At 60.9% G+C, this 16,993-nt stretch overlaps 1 protein-coding gene across 1 annotated transcript; it reads left to right on the forward strand.

Moving 5' to 3' along the window:
* Nucleotides 1-5,352: 5,352 nt before the first annotated feature.
* On the forward strand, nt 5,353-16,393 carry FSCN1 (fascin actin-bundling protein 1). The gene is made up of 5 exons (XM_059861684.1): nt 5,353-6,262; nt 12,794-12,950; nt 13,429-13,550; nt 13,798-13,965; nt 14,056-16,393. The coding sequence occupies exons 1-5, from the start codon at nt 5,440-5,442 to the stop codon at nt 14,256-14,258; spliced, it is 1,473 nt and encodes a 490-aa protein (XP_059717667.1). The 5' UTR covers nt 5,353-5,439; the 3' UTR covers nt 14,259-16,393.
* Nucleotides 16,394-16,993: the final 600 nt, after the last annotated feature.

Raw genomic sequence — 16,993 nt, forward strand, 5'->3', positions numbered from 1 at the left:
GTCCCTCTGTTTCTCTCCAGGCTGAGCTTCAGCCCCCTGACCCCACCAGGGGGGATTTGTGCACCTGTGGGTGCTGCACCAGCATCCTGCCATGTCCATGTCCCCCTGCATGCTGTGGGAAGCTGGGGAGATGGCAAACACAAAACCAGGAGCTGTCACCTCCTCCTCACCCCCCACCCACACTGGCTTGATCAGAGTCTGCTTGTCCCCGTTCCTGACATCCCCCTGCTGCTCTCTGACTCATTTCCAAGCTCTTCCATCCCTCTTCTGTCCTCTTTGGGATGCACCCTGCTCCATCTCAGGGTGAGGATGGGACAGCTCTGTGGTGTTGTGTCCTGCCAGAGGAGAGGATCTCCATCCCAGCAATGCCCTGACCAGCTTTGGGGATGCTGCAGATCCAGAGAGCAGCTGTGCCCTGGGAACGCAGGCAGTGAATGCCTGAACCTGCCCTGATGTCCCTTCCTCTGCCCACCAAACCCTCCAGCAGCCTGGGCGAGGCCCCGAGCAGAGGCAGCATCGGACACAGAGCTGGGCTGCAGTGGGAAACGTGGACGAGGCACGGCCGGGTGAGGAAATGCGAGCAGAGCGGAGCTGCTGTCGCTGCTGAGTCACCTGCTCCGCCCCGCGCTGCCAGCGCCCGGGCCGGGCTATTTTGGAGCTGCGTGGGAGCCGCTGGTAACACACTTTTCTTCTTCCCTGCAAACTCCTCTCTGCTGACTCTGCGCTGCAGCAGGGAATTAAACGTGGGGACAGGTAACAGGGCTGGCACTGGGATCTTCCTCTGGGCCTCCTGCTTGGAGTCTCATGGCTGCAAAACCCCCAGGGCTCTCCCTTGCTCCGCTTGCAGACTGGGCAAATTTTCCTCTTTCCTGTTTGTTTTTTTTTTTTTTTTTTTTTTTAAAGGCTGGCAAAGATCCCCTGGTAATGGATTATTTTGTCCCACAGATGCCCTGTGTCTCTCGTGTCCTGCTCCTGGGCACTTGCACAGGATTACAAGAGCCTGGTGTCCCAGCAGAGCCCCCGGGGACCCGGCAGGGCACTGGCTCCAGGACAAAGAGCATCGTCCCCACCACAGAGGTTAATCACTGCTACACAAAAGGTCTTTTAAGCTTTCCTAATAAAATTCCTTCTCCTGCTGGATGAACCAGCTCCAGCCTCCACCCCACCTCCGCAGGGTCCTTGGGGGAGACAGAGGAAGGAGCAGGTTTTCACTTTAGTTCCTGGTAATGTAAAAACCACACCAGAAAACACCAGAACATGAGCTGGGGCGGGAAGAGAGGGACGAATTCCCAGTGCAGACTGTCCGTGTGCACTCATCCACTTCCTTCCTCCATTTGCTGGTGTCCAACATCCAAACTGCTTGAAACAAGGAGCTTCAAGCTCTTCCATCCCTTTTTGCTCTCTGGATGCAATTAAATTATGCTAAGGGGATAAATCCAGCTAATAGAGCTGAGCAAGCCACATGACCAGTGCCGTGACTGATCCTGATGTCCAGGAAACACAGGAGCATGGCTGAGCCCCCATCATACTGCACCACTGTCCCTTGCTTCCTGAGCAAACCCCTTTGGGGCAGCATCCCATGGGAAAACATCCCTGGAGCACGATCTGCCTCCCTGAGCCCCTCTCTGAGGGCTGCTCTTTGTTTCCCCTGGTGCTGCTGCTTTTTTTTTAAAATACAGCCTAATACAATTTTAATGAGGCTGGGGCGCCTGCCAACTGTCGGGAGGGCCATCAGAGAACCTCTGCTGAGCTGGCTGGTGGCATATGGCAGTGAGGCTGGGCACCCTGGGGTGTCCCTGTGGCCCCCAGCAGCAGCAAGGGACAATTGGGGACCTGGGGAAATGCAGCTTCCAGCCAGGATTTTGTCTGCACCTGGGACTTGTTCCCAGCCCTGGTCCAGTGGTCTTTGATCTCCTGGTGGTTTTGGCAGAGCTTTTTATCTCACTGGAGGACAGCTTGGTGGCTGCACAAGGTCATCTCATCCTGCCTCATTGTCACCAGCTCTGTCCCACGTGGGATGGAGGTGGCTGGAGAGGTGGTGACCACCAACACTGCATCCCCAATCTCTGCTGAGCCCCTCCAGGGGGTGAGTGGGCATCTGCATTGTGGGGGGACTTCCCAGGCCAGCCTTGGCCATCTCACAGACACTGCCACCACCACTGGGACATCAGCACCCCCAGATGGGCTCCTGTGTGCCATGGACCCTGAACAGTGTGTGGGTGTCCCAGGGAAAGCACCTGGCTTGTGTCCACTGTGCTGGGGGGTGAAAAACACCAGCAGCCCTCTCACAGTGAGCCCCCAAATTTGCTCCATCAAAGAAGAGCAAGGAGGGCTCAGGCCAGGCTGGAATCCTTGAATCCACAGGACAGATGTGATCCAAAGGAGGGACCTGGGACACCAGCTTCAGACAGTCTGTGACACAACTGTGCCCGAGGCTCTGTGTGCTTTGGAGGGCAGGATGGGGCTGGACACAGCTCAAACCATCCCTGGCTGCTGTGCCTGGGGCTGGAGCTGCTGCCTCCACGCTGCCCCTTGGCCTGAGGACATCCCTCTCTGCCCTGGGATGTCCCCACTGCCCTCCTGGGGACACAGGGCTGGATCAACCCACTGCAGGCTCAGCCTCTTCAGCAGACACTGCTGTGCACTGCACTTGCTGTCTCTGTCCCCTCCGAGCCCCCGTGCATCCCACCCTCCCTGCAGAGTCCGGCTCTGCCCTCCCAACATCACAGGCTCCTGTGAAAATCCCCGACTGCTCCCAAACGGAGCCGGGCTGCCACAAGAACTGTCCAGGCAAGCATGAAAATCCGGGGGCGTTTCTGTGCCTGAGGCAGGCAGGACAGGGGTCACTCCAAGACCGGGGCTCCTTTTCTCCTGGCTTTTCTCTTTTGGGATCTCTTTGAGGTCCCACAGCCCCTCCGGGGGACTCACCCCAGAGAGCCCTGTCGCGGATGCCGTGTGCCAGGATTGGATGTCCTGCAGGGCCGGCGGTGGGAGGGCTGGGGGATGACCTCAGAAGCGTTTAGTCACGGTGCCTCTCGCAAAGAGGATGAGAAATGCAAAGCACAGAGGGAAACCCAGCAGGCGTGGATGCCCTCGGGAGATGGGCTGTGGCTGCTGCACCCCCAGGTCAGGGGGGCACTGGGCACTCCTTGGCACCACAGCCACGTGTGGGGAGGTTTCAGACTGTGTTTAGGGCTCTCCCACCCCCCAGGAGCAGGGGGTGCAGGCAGGGTGGGTCAGGCAGGATGGGTGCTGCTCTGGAGGGACAGGATCTGCTGAGCCAGGCAGTGCCATCCATCCACACAGTGCCACCATCCACCAGTGTCACCCATCCATGCCACAGTGCTGGGTGGTGGGGAGAAAACAGGGTGGGTTTTTCTTTCTCTGCATAATTGCCTTTTTTTTTTTTTTTTTTTTTTTCTTTTTGAGTAGGAGAAAAGCTGTTTCTTCCCTGGCCTCATCACCATCTGCCCGTGGCGGCCGGGGAAGGCAGAGCCCAGCAGCTGTGGGTCTGGGCAGCTGCTCAGCCTCATGGCCAGCTCTTAATGCAGGGGGGCTCACAGCCAGAGCAGCAAAAGGGATTTGCTGGGCAAACATGGATCTGCCTCACTGCAGCTCAGGGGGGACCTGTTTCCAGCCCAGACAAGAGCCTGTGGGCTTGGCTCTGGTTGGCAACGGTCTGTCTGGACTTGCAGGGCTGGGCAGCAAGGATGAGCACAGGGCAGGTCTGGCCCAGACTTCCAGGAAAACAAACCCCATCCCAGCCTGGCAGGTTTGCCCTGGAGGGATTGTGCCAGTGACCTCCGGGCAAGGCGGGCGGTGCTGGCCTGGGGTGGAGCAGTGGCCCTAACCAGTACAGCCAGTGCAGAACCAGTGGAGCCTGAAGGGCCTTGGGAGGTGGGGTGGGATGCCATCCTGCCTGGGTTGGATGAGCCTGGGGGAATTCTTTGTGCCAGCCCTGAGCACCAATGTTGTGCCCTCTCACCCATGGCCACGCTCAGCTCTTCACTTGTCCTGCTCCATCTGTCCTTCCCATCTTCCCTCTTTGTCCAATTTTCTGGTTCTGCACATCCCTCCAGCCAGCTCCCCCCTGTAAGTGCACGGCTGTGCCTGAGCCAGCTTCAAATCAACCCCTGCAGCTGCACTCCCACTTAGTGGTTTGTGTCCCTGTTACAGACACAAGAAATGTCCCTGTCCCCCAGGTGCAGTGGGCAGCAGCCTTGGGCAGCACAGACAACCCTCCCCAGGCTGGATTCTTCCCATCTCCAGGTCAGCCCAGCTGGAAGTGCCACCATTACATGCACAGCAACACTGCCCACCCACCCCCTGAGAAACTGCCTCAAAATGCTCCCCTGTGCAGGAGTGCCACTGTTTTTCCTCTGGATTTGCTGTGGCAGCTCAGCTCCCCAGGGCCAGGGTGCTCCAGCCTCACTGGTGCCTGGCACAGGGTGCTGGGATGGCTCTGAGATGGCAGGAGGCCACAGCATCCGTCACACTGCTCCCCATCTGCCCCACACCCTTGTGACATGGCCAGCAGCCCAGGAGGGACAGAGGGGAGCAGAGGGGGCTCTCACATTGTCTTGGAGTGGGATGGGGATGTGCAATCAGAGGGATTCTTGCAGTGCAGGACAGAGACTTGCAGTTCAAGTGGGTGTTGTGCAGTGCAAGGGGTGTTATCATAATGGGGAGGGTCCTGCGATGCTTAGGGGGTCTTGCAAAGTGTGGGACCCTGCAGTTCAAGGAGGAGTCTTGTTTTACAGTGAGGGTCCTTCTGTGTGTGTGTTTGGGGGTCCTTCAATTTGAGGGGCTCCTGCCCGGAAGGGACTTTCCACGCTAACCTTGTGCTGGAGGAGGAGATCCTGCAGTTCATGGATGCTTCTGAAATGCAGAGAAAGGTCTTGGGGTCTTCCAGCTTATGGGGACATCTTACACTTCAAGGGGGCTCTTGATGTTCTTGGAGCAGTCTTGCCATGGATTGAGGACTGGCATTGTGTGGGGCTCCCGAACTGCAGGGAGGGCTCTTGCCATGCACTGGGGGCTGTCCCACAGTTCAAGGAGGCTCCTGAAGTGCATGGAACGATCCCGTCAAACACTGGGGGTCCTACAGCGTGGGAGGATCCTGCAGTCCATGGGGGCTTTTGTCACGCAGGGCAGGGTCTCTGCATGCCGGGGAGTCCGCAGGAGGAGGCGGGGACGCTGTCCTGGGACTCGAGGGGGCTCCCGCTGCTCCTGGCTGGGTCCGGCCCTGCCCGGGGCCCCGCGGCCGTGCGGGGGGCGGGCGGGGGTCGCGGCGGGGCGGCCCCGGCGGGCGGGGGGTGCGGGAGGCGGCGCCGCCGCCCGGCGCTATAAAGGCGGCGGCGTCGGGGCGGGCGCGGCGGCGGCTCTCGGTGTCGTTCGCTCGGTGTCGTTCGCTCGGTGTCGGTCGGCGGCGGGAGCAGGATGACGGCGAACGGGACGGCGGAGCCAGTGCAGATCCAGTTCGGGCTGATCAATTGCAGCAACCGGTACCTGACGGCGGAGGCGTTCGGGTTCAAGGTGAACGCCTCGGCCGCCAGCATGAAGAAGAAGCAGATCTGGACGCTGGAGCAGGACGGGGAGGACTCCAGCGCCGTCCTGCTCAAGAGCCACCTGGGCCGGTACCTGGCGGCCGACAAGGACGGGCGGGTGAGCTGCGACAGCGAGGAGCCGGGCCCCGACTGCCGGTTCCTGGTGCTGGCCCACGGCGACGGGCGGTGGTCGCTGCAGTCCGAGCCCCACCGCCGCTTCTTCGGCGGCACCGAGGACCGCCTGTCCTGCTTCGCCCCCGCCGTCTCTGCCGCCGAGAAGTGGAGCGTTCACCTGGCCATGCACCCCCAGGCCAACCTCTACAGCCTGGCCCGCAAGCGCTACGCGCACCTGGGGCCCCGCCGCGACGAGCTGGCCGTGGACCGCGACGTGCCCTGGGGCGTGGATGCGCTCATCACCCTCCTGTTCGTGGATCAGCGGTACAGCCTGCAGAGCTGCGACCACCGCCTGCTCCGCAGCGACGGCCGCCTGGTCCCCGCCGCCGAGCCCGGCACCGCCTTCACGCTGGAATTCCGCTGCGGAAAGGTGGCCTTCCGAGACGGGGAGGGCCGCTACCTGGCCCCCTCGGGGCCCAGCGGCACCCTCAAGGCGGGCAAGAGCGCCAAGGTGGGCAAGGACGAGCTCTTCGCCCTGGAGCAGAGCTGCCCGCAGGTCGTGCTGAGAGCCGGCAACGATAGGAATGTCTCCACCCGGCAAGGTACGAGGGGATGGGGGCTGCGGGTGGGGGGAACGGGATACCTCGGCCGTCCCAGGGCTGTAACCGCCTCGGGGAGCACTCCTGCATCCCTCGGGAATCGCCTGCCCCGAGCAGCCCCCTGGATCCCTCCGGCATCACTTTCCCTGCATCACCTCAGAATCGCCACCTCGGAGTGCCCCCCGCAGCACTGCGCCCCCGGCCCCCAACATCCGCTGCTTTCCTCAGCTGCCACCCCACAGGGTGCCCCCCCGCATCCCTCTGCCATGGCCTCCCTAATGGCGTCTTCCCCCGGCTCAAGCCCCTTCTCACACCCCTCCCCTGAAGCCACCGTCTCCCCCGGGCACCCCCTGCACCCCTCAGCATGGTTGCCCGCGGTCCCTCCCCCAAACCCCCATCACGATCCCCCTGCATCCCTCCCACATCCCTTCCCCTTCCCCCTCCCGCATCCCTCCAGCATCGCCTGCCCGGGGCCCCCCATCCCTCCGGCACCCCCATCCCCGCACCATCGCCCCCGCAGGGAGCCCGTGGGGGCAGGGGTGGCGAGGGGCCTGCCTTGGGGTGCAGGGATGGACAGAGAGGGGGCCTGGGAGGGTGTGGATGGAGCCTTCCCTCGCCGTGAAGGAGGCAGGGCTGCATCCCTCGCCTTCCTTCCTTTGGAGCTCATTGTTCGCCCAACAAAGCCTCCACCAATCTCCCCCTCCCCGAGCACGGCTGAGCCATTTGCCCAGAGGAGCAGGGAGGCTGCGAGTCCCCCCGGGGGCTCTGGTTGTCCCAAGGGGGGGCTGGAATTCCCATGGGTGGGGGGCTGGGAAGCAGCGTTACATAAAGGGCTTTGCCTAAAGTCCCGCATCCCCCCTCACAAAGGCCGCCGTCCCTCCGCGCCCGCCGCACCGCCCCCGTCCCCTCCGCTCGCCGGCGGGGCCACGGTGCCACCCACCCGCCTCGGGTGCCACCCGCCTCGGGGACCCGCTCGCATTCGGAGCTCCCCGGGCACGTGGCCGCCCGCGAGTGCCCACCGGGCATCCCGGCTCCGCAGCCAGGGCTCCGTGCTGGAAAATGGGGGGTCCCCGCTCTGCGGTGCTGGGGGTCCCGCTCTGCGGTGCCGGGGTCCCGGTGTGTGCCCTGGGTGCCCCGGGGCTCATCCCCGCCGCGCCAGGTCAGGCCGGCGCACGCCGGGTGTGGGATGGGTGCGAGCATGCAGCAAAGCCTGGAGGAACAGCGGGGAATTTTTTGGTGTGTATATGTTGTATTTCAAGGCTGCTGCTTAACCCTGATCCGTGCCTGGGCAGCTCCGTGCGGGGAGCTCCATGCTTTGCTCCCGTCCGAGGGCAAATCCTGCGAAGTAACCCATTAAAATTAATAATAAAATCTGCCGAGATGGGCAATGGGGATTGTTTTCCCAGGCACGGGGATTCGGGGAAGAGGAGGAGAGGATGGCGGTGGCGGGAGGATGGCGGGAGGCTGCCGCAGCGCCGTGGGGGAAGGGCTGCTGCAGCCCTTTGTCACCAGAGATGGGGAAACCAGATGTGGGGGGAGAGGCGAGGCATGGAGCGGTGGCGGTGGGGGACCCGTGGTGGCGGGAGACCCCATGGAGCGGGTGGGAATGCTGCTGGCCGACCCTCCGGCTTTGTCTGATTCGGAAGGGATGGGGGAGCGGGAAGGGGGGGAACAAATCTCCCCAGCAACAGAGGGCCCTGGGCTGTGCCCGGCCCCTTTCCAAGCAAAATACAGCGGGAAGGGCCGCGCTGGGGCTGCACATCCTCGCTCCGGTCCGTTTTGGCTGCAGAAGCCGTTTCCACACGGTTTGTCCTTCCCGATGGCAGTGAAAGGCTGTGAGCCGCCGCTTTCTAGGGCTCATCCTCCTCCCATTGTGAAAGCGCCGTGTCCCAAAGGTTACCGAGGAGGCAGCAGAAACAGCCGTCGGAGGAAGCCGTTTCCAGACAGCCCTTTCCCCCGCCGAGCTGATAAGCGCCGTGCTGCTGGCAGATGCTCCCATGGCCACTGGGGATGGGGGTTGTGGGATGCAGGCTGGGAATGACTGCAGCTCGGCACAGCCTGGCGGGAAAAAGGAGCTTATTCCTGTGTGGAGTCAAGGAGGGAATAGGGATGGCAGTGGTTGTCCCCCTTCTGCCCCATGGGAGGAGCAGGGAGGGGTCCATGGGGCTCTTCTGTGGTTCCCTTGGCTTGGATCCAGCTTTGGAACAGTGTTGTCCCACCAGTGCCAAGTCAGCTCCTGGCCTGGCATCTCCTCCCTGTCCCGGGGATTGCCAGCATCCCCTGCACCCCGGGGACCACGACACAAACGCCCCGGGGCAGCAGGGGATGGGTGCCAGCCCTGCCTCTGCTCCGGGGCAGGCGCTGGGGCTGTCCCTGGTCCCCCTCTCCTGCCTCCAGCCCCAGTAGGATCCCCGGGCTCCCCGAGAGTTCCCATCTCCCGTTTGCACCTCAAAGCGAGCGGAGCTGCCGGCGGCGAGCAGCCTCCTCCCGCTCAATGGCTCCTTTCTAGCCCGGCTGCGGCAACAAAGGGCGCTTTGTGGGCGCGGGGGTCCCGGGGCAGAGGCTGCCTCTGCTCCTCCCCGCTGGTCCCCTGCCACCCCCTGCCCGGCCGAGGTGTGCCCCTGCCCCCAGCCCCGTGGGCGAGAGGGTGGGCTGCTGGGAGTGAGGAATTCCAGGAAACGGGATCTGGGGATCTGGGGAGGAGGGCGAGCGAGCCTGGACGTGCCGTGTTGGCAGCGGGGAGCTCTGCCCCGGGGCCAGGAGCCCTCCCGGCCTGGGCTGAGCTGGATTTCCCCCTCCAGTTCATCTGGGTGCCTCGGCAAGGCGGGAAGATGCGGCTCCAGGGCAGGGGGCACGCAGGCTTGGATGTAACTTTTCATCTGGAGATGCCAAGTGGCCTGTTGACACTTGGGGGATACCACAAAGCCACAGGAAATCCACAGGGAAGGAGGGGTGGGTTTTTCCGGAAATTCATGTTTCACCCCTACCCGTGACCCCTTTGCAGAGCTGCACCCTCAGCAGAGGAGCTGCCGGCTCCCCGTGCTCCAGGCTGCTGGATTTAGACAAAAACCCGTTTGGATTTCTGCAGGGGTGCAGTGTAAGCCCAGCTGAAGGGCAGGGAGGGGCAGGAGCAGTCTCTGGGCACGTGTGTGGGTGCAGCTGGGTGGAGGTGCCAGAGCCCACAGGGAGCCCAGCCCAGCCCTGACCTGTGCTGGGCACAGCATCCCAGTCCCATCCTGAAATCCTGCCCTGAGGGCCTGGGGGCTCTGCAGGGTGCTGGCCCTGGGTTGTGGAGCAATCCAAGCATCCTGGGCTCGGTATTTTTACCTATAACCGGTGTTTCCAGCTGTAACCCTGGGGTTTTTGAAAGGAGTTGGAGGATGGGAAAGGTGCTCCTCCCCATGAAGCTCATCCCACTGGCTCTCAGTAGCATCCCAGCACGGCTCACGGGAGATGCTCTGTGTGAGTTGAGTGCAGAGGGAAACTTTCCTGCCTGCCCTGAATGGCCCCCACGCTGGGTCTGCAGTCCTCATGGTGTGGAGGCCACCAGAGCTACAACAAAGTCTGGTCCTTCAGAGAGAGAAGCCTGGCTCTGCAGGAGGGGCAGGGAGGTGTGTGCCTGCTCTGGGATGGCCACAGGGCTCCTGCTACATCCACAGTCCTGGCTGGAGACCAGCGAGGGCTCTGCAAACCCACGAGCCTGGGGGACTGGGGAGCCCTTTCCTGCTCTCTGAGCACCCCAAGCCCAGGGACTCAGCATTAGGAAGCCCTGGGGTGACAACATGCCTCAGCCTTCCCAACATTCTCCCCAACATCCCTGCTGCACACAGAGCCCAAGGACATCCCACACCAGGAATTTTGGGGTGTGCAGGCATACCTGCCCCTCCGTGTGCTCACCCCCTCCTGCCTCCAGCTGTAATTAGCAGCTTCATCAAGGTCAGGAAGAGCAGCGGCAGCTCCAGACTGTAAATTTACCAGGAGCGTTAATTAATCCGTGATTGCAGTGGGAGTGGCCCTGGGCTGCCACAGCAGGGGGGTGGCTGAGGGGACAGCCTGTCCTCCCCACGGGGACACGGGGACATCTCTGAGGGAGCCACCACGGTCCTGCAGCCTCACACAGAGCCCGTGCTTCCTGCAGTCCCCCCAGCCCCCGCCCCAGCCCCAGCGCATTCCTTTGTGCTGAGTCGCTGTAACCCAACCCCTCGCTGCTTTTGGGGAGGGGGCGTGAGAGACCCTCCTGCTGCTTCCAGGCAGTGGGGAAAGCCAAAGCTCCCAAAGCTCTGTGCACGGAGAGTGTGGAAAATGGGCTGGCAGTGGGGTGGGGGAGGCAGTGTGTGCCCTGTGCTCCGTGCCAGGGGGCTCTGGGGACAGGGAGCAGGGTTTGGAGGCTCCTGGCACTCCCTGTCCTGTCTCCAGCCCGCCCAGTCCTGCTCTGTGGCACACAGCATCCCCTGACTCTGCCCAGCCTGGTCCCTGCAGGTCAGTGAGTTCTTCCCAGAAAAGTCAGGGAGGGGAAGCACCACTCCCCCTCCTTCCCCCCAAACCACAGGGACCCACAGCTCTCACAAGTCTGGGGGGCCCAGGGGTGCTGCCAGCCTTGAGGGATGGGCTGTGTCCCCCGGGGTCACCTCCCCACAGCCAAAGCTCTCTGTGAGCCCCTGCAGAGCCCCTCTCTCTCCATTTTACTGCTCTGGATTGGGGCTGGAGCAGGGGATGCAAAATCAAAACCAAATGTTCCCACAACTGCCGGCTCAGCCCCCGGCAGTGCTGGGAGGAGGCGACTGTGGGATGGCTCTGGGAGCCGAGGACGTGGCCAGTGGAGCTGGGCTGGTGGCCATCAGCACCCACTGCCCCCTGCCTTGCCCAAATACCCTGGGGAGCAAAGCACCAGGGTGGCTGTGTGTCCATCAGGAGAGTCGTGGAATCAGAATGGTTGGGTTGGGAGGGATCTTTGGCAGGGACACCTCCCCCTAGACTGGGCTGTTCCAAGCCCCATCCACCCTGACACTGAACACTTCCAGGGATGGGAGCTGCAGAAGGTGCTGGAGGGTGCCTGGTGAGAGGGGGGGTGCTGTGAGCAGGTGGAAACTGTAGGTCAGTTGGGATGTGGGAGATAAGATTATTATCAAAAAAGTGGAGCCTTCAAAGCCTGATCCCTTTGGGAACAGAGCCTGATCCCTTTGGGAAAGGTGGGTGATGGATATGCAAAGCAGAGGCTGCTGCTGGGTGTTGGGATGGGGCCTGGTTGGAGACATGGACAGGTGATGTGGAGCCCCAGGGAGCTGTGTCTGCAGGACAGTTGGGTGCAGCTGGTGGGACCTCCTGGTGGCTTCCCAGAGCAGTGGGGCCACCAAGACTGCAGCCCCTGGAGCCCTTCCAGTGACTGTGAAATCCCAGCAGCCCAGAAACCGGGATCCATCATGGAGGTGTGAGGGGCTGAACACGTGGCCAGCCCCCAGCTCCCTCAGCTGCTCCTCATCAGACTTGTGCTCCTTCCCCAGCTCTGTTCCCCTTCTCCGGACATGCTCCAGCACCTCCATGTCTACTTTAGGGATAGGACCAGAACTAGACAGAATGTGCACTCCAGCCCTGTGCACCCCTTTGCAGCAGGGAGGGATGCAGGTGTGTTTGGCCCTGGAAAATTCATCCAGCTCCACTAAACTCCCATTTCACTAAGCTCAGTAGTGGGGCTGAGCTCTGCAGCCCAGCTCCCTCCCAAACCCAGCACAGAGCTCGGCCATTGGCTTTGGCTACAGCTTGTGGCTCGCATCCCCAAAGTGTTTTTAGGCTGAAATCCACCAAGCTGGAGAGCTCTGGAGCACTTTTGGCCCTGCTAGCCCTGACTAAGCAGGTTTGCTCGGGCTCAGAGGATGCACACATGGCTGGCGGTGGCCCAGGGCTGTGGCTGGTGGCCCCAGGACCAGCTGCATCCTCCTCTGCATGGAAATGCTGTCTCTGGCCCCTTGGGCACAGGGAAGAGCCATCCAGAGCTGGGGACAGGCTGGTGCTGATGATTTTGGAGTCAGGGAAAGGCTTGGCTGCCCTAGGGCTTTCCTGAGCCTCCTGTCCCTGCACGCCTCAGTGACCCGGTGGGATGTGACAATTGTGGATGAAAAACGTTGTCATGGTCCTTAAACACGCCATGAGCTGGGATTCATGGGTGCCACAGCAGCCTCTGCTAATGGCCTGAGGAACCTGGCTGTCACCTTTGGGAAAAACTGCAGCCCTTTCCCTTATAAAACATTATCTACGTTGGTCTTTGCTTGGTTGTGATGGAGCTGCTGGGTCAGGAGGGGAAGCTCACGGCTGCCCACCCCTCGTTTAAGACCTTAACACCAAATAACCAAATGAAAACCTGGATTTGAACCCCAAATGCCAGAGGGGAGGTCTGTGTGGGGGATTTGGGAGCCACCAAAGCTCACCCAGGAAGCGGGAGCCCCTCTCAGTTGGGTTTCCTGGGCTGCCCTGCACCTGGACCTGCTGGAGGGGGGGTTGTGGTCCCACCCCCCAACTCCGTCTGTCTCTGGTCTGTAGGGATGGACCTTTCAGCCAACCAGGATGAGGAGGGTGACCAGGAGACCTACCAGCTGGAGATCAACAAGGACACCAAGAAATGCGCCTTCCGCACCTACACCGGGAAGTACTGGACCCTCACCTCCAACGGGGGCATCCAGTCCACAGCCTCCACAAAGTGAGTCCCCTGCCCCCCGCAGCTCAGGGCCCTGCCTGGGCTTCAGAGCACCCTCTGCACCTTCCAGGGGAATTCAAGGGGGTTTTCCAGCTTGGGTGCTCATCCCAAACACTTCCCAGCAGAGGCAGTGCATTTTGGGAAAGCCAGGGATGGGTCGGGGCTTGCCGCCCACGATGCTCTGGAAGTCCCTGGGGCCACATAATCCTTCCTGGCCGTCTGGGGCTGTCGAAATGTTTGCCCTGCAGTTCAACCCTGAGAGCCAGGCGGGAAGCCCAGAAGTGCCTTTGGCTGCCTGCCTGCCTCCTGCCCCCGGGGCGAGGGCTTCCCAGCGGGATGGCCACCACAACACAGCTCATCCTGCACAAACAGATCGAACCAGGCTCTCCTGATCCAGCCGTGGCCCTTTCCAAGCCAGCAGGGGGGCGGTGGCAGCGTCCCCCTCCATCACACCCCCCTGACCATCCTCTCTGCCCCACAGGAATGCGAGCTGCTATTTTGACATCGAGTGGTGCGACAAACGCATCACCCTGAAAGCTGCCAATGGCAAGTATGTGACAGCGAAGAAGAACGGGCAGCTGGCAGCCTCCATGGAGACAGCAGGTAAGGGACCCTTGGGGACCCCTCACCGGGGCAGCAGGGGATGGAAAAAGTCCCCCCAGAGCCGGGCTCTTCTTCCAAGTGATGCTCAGGCAATAAGTTCTCTTAGTGGCTGTTTGACGTGCTGGGAGAGGGGTGGGTGAGAAATGGGTGAGGACAGAGCCCTTGCTCCTCCCCGCTGGCTGCCAGCTTTGGGGTCTGGCTCTGTGCCCCCGTGGCTGCTCTCACAGCCCCTGTCCCCTCGGCGCAGGCGAGACGGAGCATTTCGTGATGAAGCTGATCAACAGGCCCATCATCGTGCTGCGCGGCGAGCACGGCTTCATCGGCTGCCGCAAGGTCACCGGCACGCTGGACTCCAACCGCTCCTCCTACGACGTCTTCCAGCTGGAGTTCAATGACGGCGCCTACAACATCAAGGGTGAGTCCCCAGGGTACCCCAGGGCTGGGCATGGTGGCCTTTGGGGTCCCAGTGGTGGCTCATGAGGCCACCGTGTCCCCTCTCCTGCAGATACCACTGGGAAGTACTGGATGGTGGGGAACGAGTCGTCCGTCACCAGCAGCAGCGACACCCCCGTGGACTTCTTTTTTGAGTTCTGCGACTATAACAAAGTGGCCATCAAAATCAATGGCAAATACCTGAAGGGCGACCACGCCGGGGTGCTCAAGGCATCGGCCGACACCATCGACGCCTCCACCCTCTGGGAATATTAATGCACTTTAGGGTACCTCCCATTGCCAACTTCTCTTTCCCTTCCTGTCCTCTTTTCCTTTGGGTTCTGTTTCTCCTCTCTGTAACAGGATTTTCAGACTGGCTTGCCCTTCCCTCCTGCCATAGAGTTGGTGCGTTATGTGGGAGGTGGCTCTCCGTAAATCCCTGTAAGAACTGGAAAAGTGGTGGGGCTGCCTGCCTATAGCTTTGTAGAAGGGTCTGTCTCTATCCCCCCATCCCTGCCTCCCTCCAGGTTTGCTGGGCTTGGAAATGGTCGTATCCCCCTTCTGGGCCTGAGCATCACCTTAGGTAGTTGATTTTCCTCTCCTCAATTAAAAAAAGGGAATAAGATCACCTCTGTGCTCGCTTCTGCCATATCAGCACTGGCACAGCCTCAGACTGTGCTGCCAGTGTCCCCTGGAGCATCCCTCCTCCTGTCCTGCCCTGCTCCAGTCAGGGGTGGAGCGATGGTGCTGGGCTCAGCTGGCTCAGCTGGCTGGTCCCAGCAGCTTCTCTCCCCTCCTGGATTTCGGGGCAGGTTTATCCCCAGCTGAGCTGTAAGAGGTGACCTTACATATCACAGCATCCCTGGGGATGGGGCTGGCATGTGCCAGCACATCCCTGTGGAAGGGCCAGCAAGCTGTCCCTCCCCAAACACCTGGAAATGATTCTTTAGGGTGATCCTGTCTGGAAAGCCTCAGCCTTTCATCTCATGGAGCCCAGTGCTCCTGTCCCTCCACCCCTCCTTGTGCTTCTGGCTCCGGAGGAGCATCCCAGACCCTGATGGTGGGTCCAGCCTGCCCGGAGGCTGGTCCTGCTGCTGTGCCTGGAGGGGAGGGCGTGGGGGACACAGAGCCAGCCCGTGCCAGGGTGGGGGCTTCATCCAGCCCATCTCCAGTGGGCTTTGGTCCCAGCAGGAGCCAGGCTGGCCAACGTGATCTCCCGGGGCAGTGGCTGGAAGCATAAACTGCAGATTTTGGTTTACAGAATAGAAAAGTTCCTTAGCAAACTTTGCACAGTGATATTTGCTCAGTACCTTTGATGTTGTTTTTTTCTCTCTCATAAAATACTGGAACAGTGAAGCGAATCACTGAACACCTAATGCTTCCTAATTAGGAAGTGCCCGCTCCTGTGGGCACCCCGAGGGGGCAGCTCCTGGTCCCACCACCCCCAGGGCACCTGGGCTGGGCTCTCATGAATTGCAACCCTACTGGAAAAGGAAAAAAGAAAAAAAAGACCAAAACAGTATTTTTGTTAGTCTCTATTTATATATGCTCTCCATGGCACTGTGTGACCAGCTGTTGTCTGTACTAGGTCTGCATTAGAGTTTAACGCTGTCTGTAAGGGTGATGCTGCGTGTTCCTTAGGGTGTTGAAAGGCACTTTATCCTTTGGGGCCTTCCCAGGGCCGGTATCTGCTCCCTACAAACACACCAAGGAGCCTTTTCCCGCGTGGGCCCCCTCTGCAGAGGGGGAGTGCTGGTCCCACCCCACACCAAGGGTGCTCTCGGCATCGCTGCCGTGCCAAACCAGGGCCGGTCCCTACTGCCGGAGGCCAGGCAGGGGCTCGTCAGCCTTAAAGCCATGAGGAGGGACTCCCCTCCACAGGAGCTTGGTGCTAAATTCAGCTGGGAGAGCGAGTGGCTGTCCCCAGGCAGGGGGACAGCTCCGGGCTGGGGTCCCTCGCGGGCGCAGGGGATCCCGGCTGGGGCTCTACCTCGGCTCTGCGCTCACATCCCGGGGCTGCCGCGCCCCCCGGCACCACGTGTCCCCCCAGGGACACGCTGCCCCTCGAAGGACCGAGTGTCTTGAAGCCCTGTGTGACCCTGTGACTTGACACACACTCTCGCTGGCCTTCACCCCCTCCCCGTGTCACCTCCTCCCCATCCCGTCACGCTCCCACCCGTGTCATTCCTGCTCCGGCTTCTCCCGTGTGACTCTAGGTCAAACATCTCTCCTGTCTCCTCTTATCGGGTGTCGTGACTCTCTGAAAACATCTCACTCTGAAAATTTAAGTTTTGGGTTTGTTTGTTTTTTTTATTATTATTATTTTTTGTAAGTGCCATTTGTATAACTTAAAAAAATAGCTTCAAATGGAGAAAGATGAATTAAAAAATAAAACCTGCATTCGGATTCAACCTGGTGTGTGGTCTGTTGGGGCTGGCAAGAGCCTGAGTGTGGAGATTTGGGGTGGTGGAGCCTTTGTCTGATGGGTTGAGCTGGTTCTAGAGAGTTCTAGAGGAGATGGTGGGAAGGGAAGGGTGACTAAGAGGCTCTGAAGAGGTGTAAAGCCTAAGCCAGCTGGAGGCTGGGTCACCTCTGCAGATGCTCAGAGCCTGAAGCCACTGAGCCCAGGAGCATCTGGGGATGGGTGACCCATGGATGGGTCAGGATCACCTCATCTGTAAACCAGCTCTGCTCCCTCACAGCCAGGAGCAAAGCTGTGCCCCCACAGAGCTGCTTCTCTTGATTCAGCTGTTTCCCCTCCCTCGGATGGCCCAGATGGGAGGGAAGAGCACTGGGATGGGGCATTTGGGTGTGTGGTTGGGTGGGGGTCAGCAATCAGCCTCCTTTACTCAGGGATGTGGAAAGAGGCAAGCTAAAGGACTGAAGAGGGAAAGGGAGCCCGGACCAAGCCACATCCTGGAGCCAAAGGAGCCAGGATGTGCCCCCAGCTGAAAGCAGCCCTGAAACTCAACCAACAGCACCTCCAGCACCTGCACAGAGAGCAGCCAGAG

This window comes from Haemorhous mexicanus, chromosome 17 (assembly GCF_027477595.1).
Source record: "Haemorhous mexicanus isolate bHaeMex1 chromosome 17, bHaeMex1.pri, whole genome shotgun sequence".
NCBI classification, from domain to species: domain Eukaryota; kingdom Metazoa; phylum Chordata; class Aves; order Passeriformes; family Fringillidae; genus Haemorhous; species Haemorhous mexicanus.

What these genes read in the sequence shown, in the direction of transcription:
- FSCN1 (XM_059861684.1), top strand. Translation starts at nt 5,440, where the DNA reads ATGACGGCGAACGGGACGGCGGAGCCAGTGCAGATCCAGTTCGGGCTG. An exon ending in CAGTCCACAGCCTCCACAAA is followed by an intron (nt 12,951 to 13,428) that starts GTGAGTCCCCTG and finishes TCTGCCCCACAG; the next exon opens with GAATGCGAGCTGCTATTTTG. An exon ending in CGGCGCCTACAACATCAAGG is followed by an intron (nt 13,966 to 14,055) that starts GTGAGTCCCCAG and finishes CCTCTCCTGCAG; the next exon opens with ATACCACTGGGAAGTACTGG.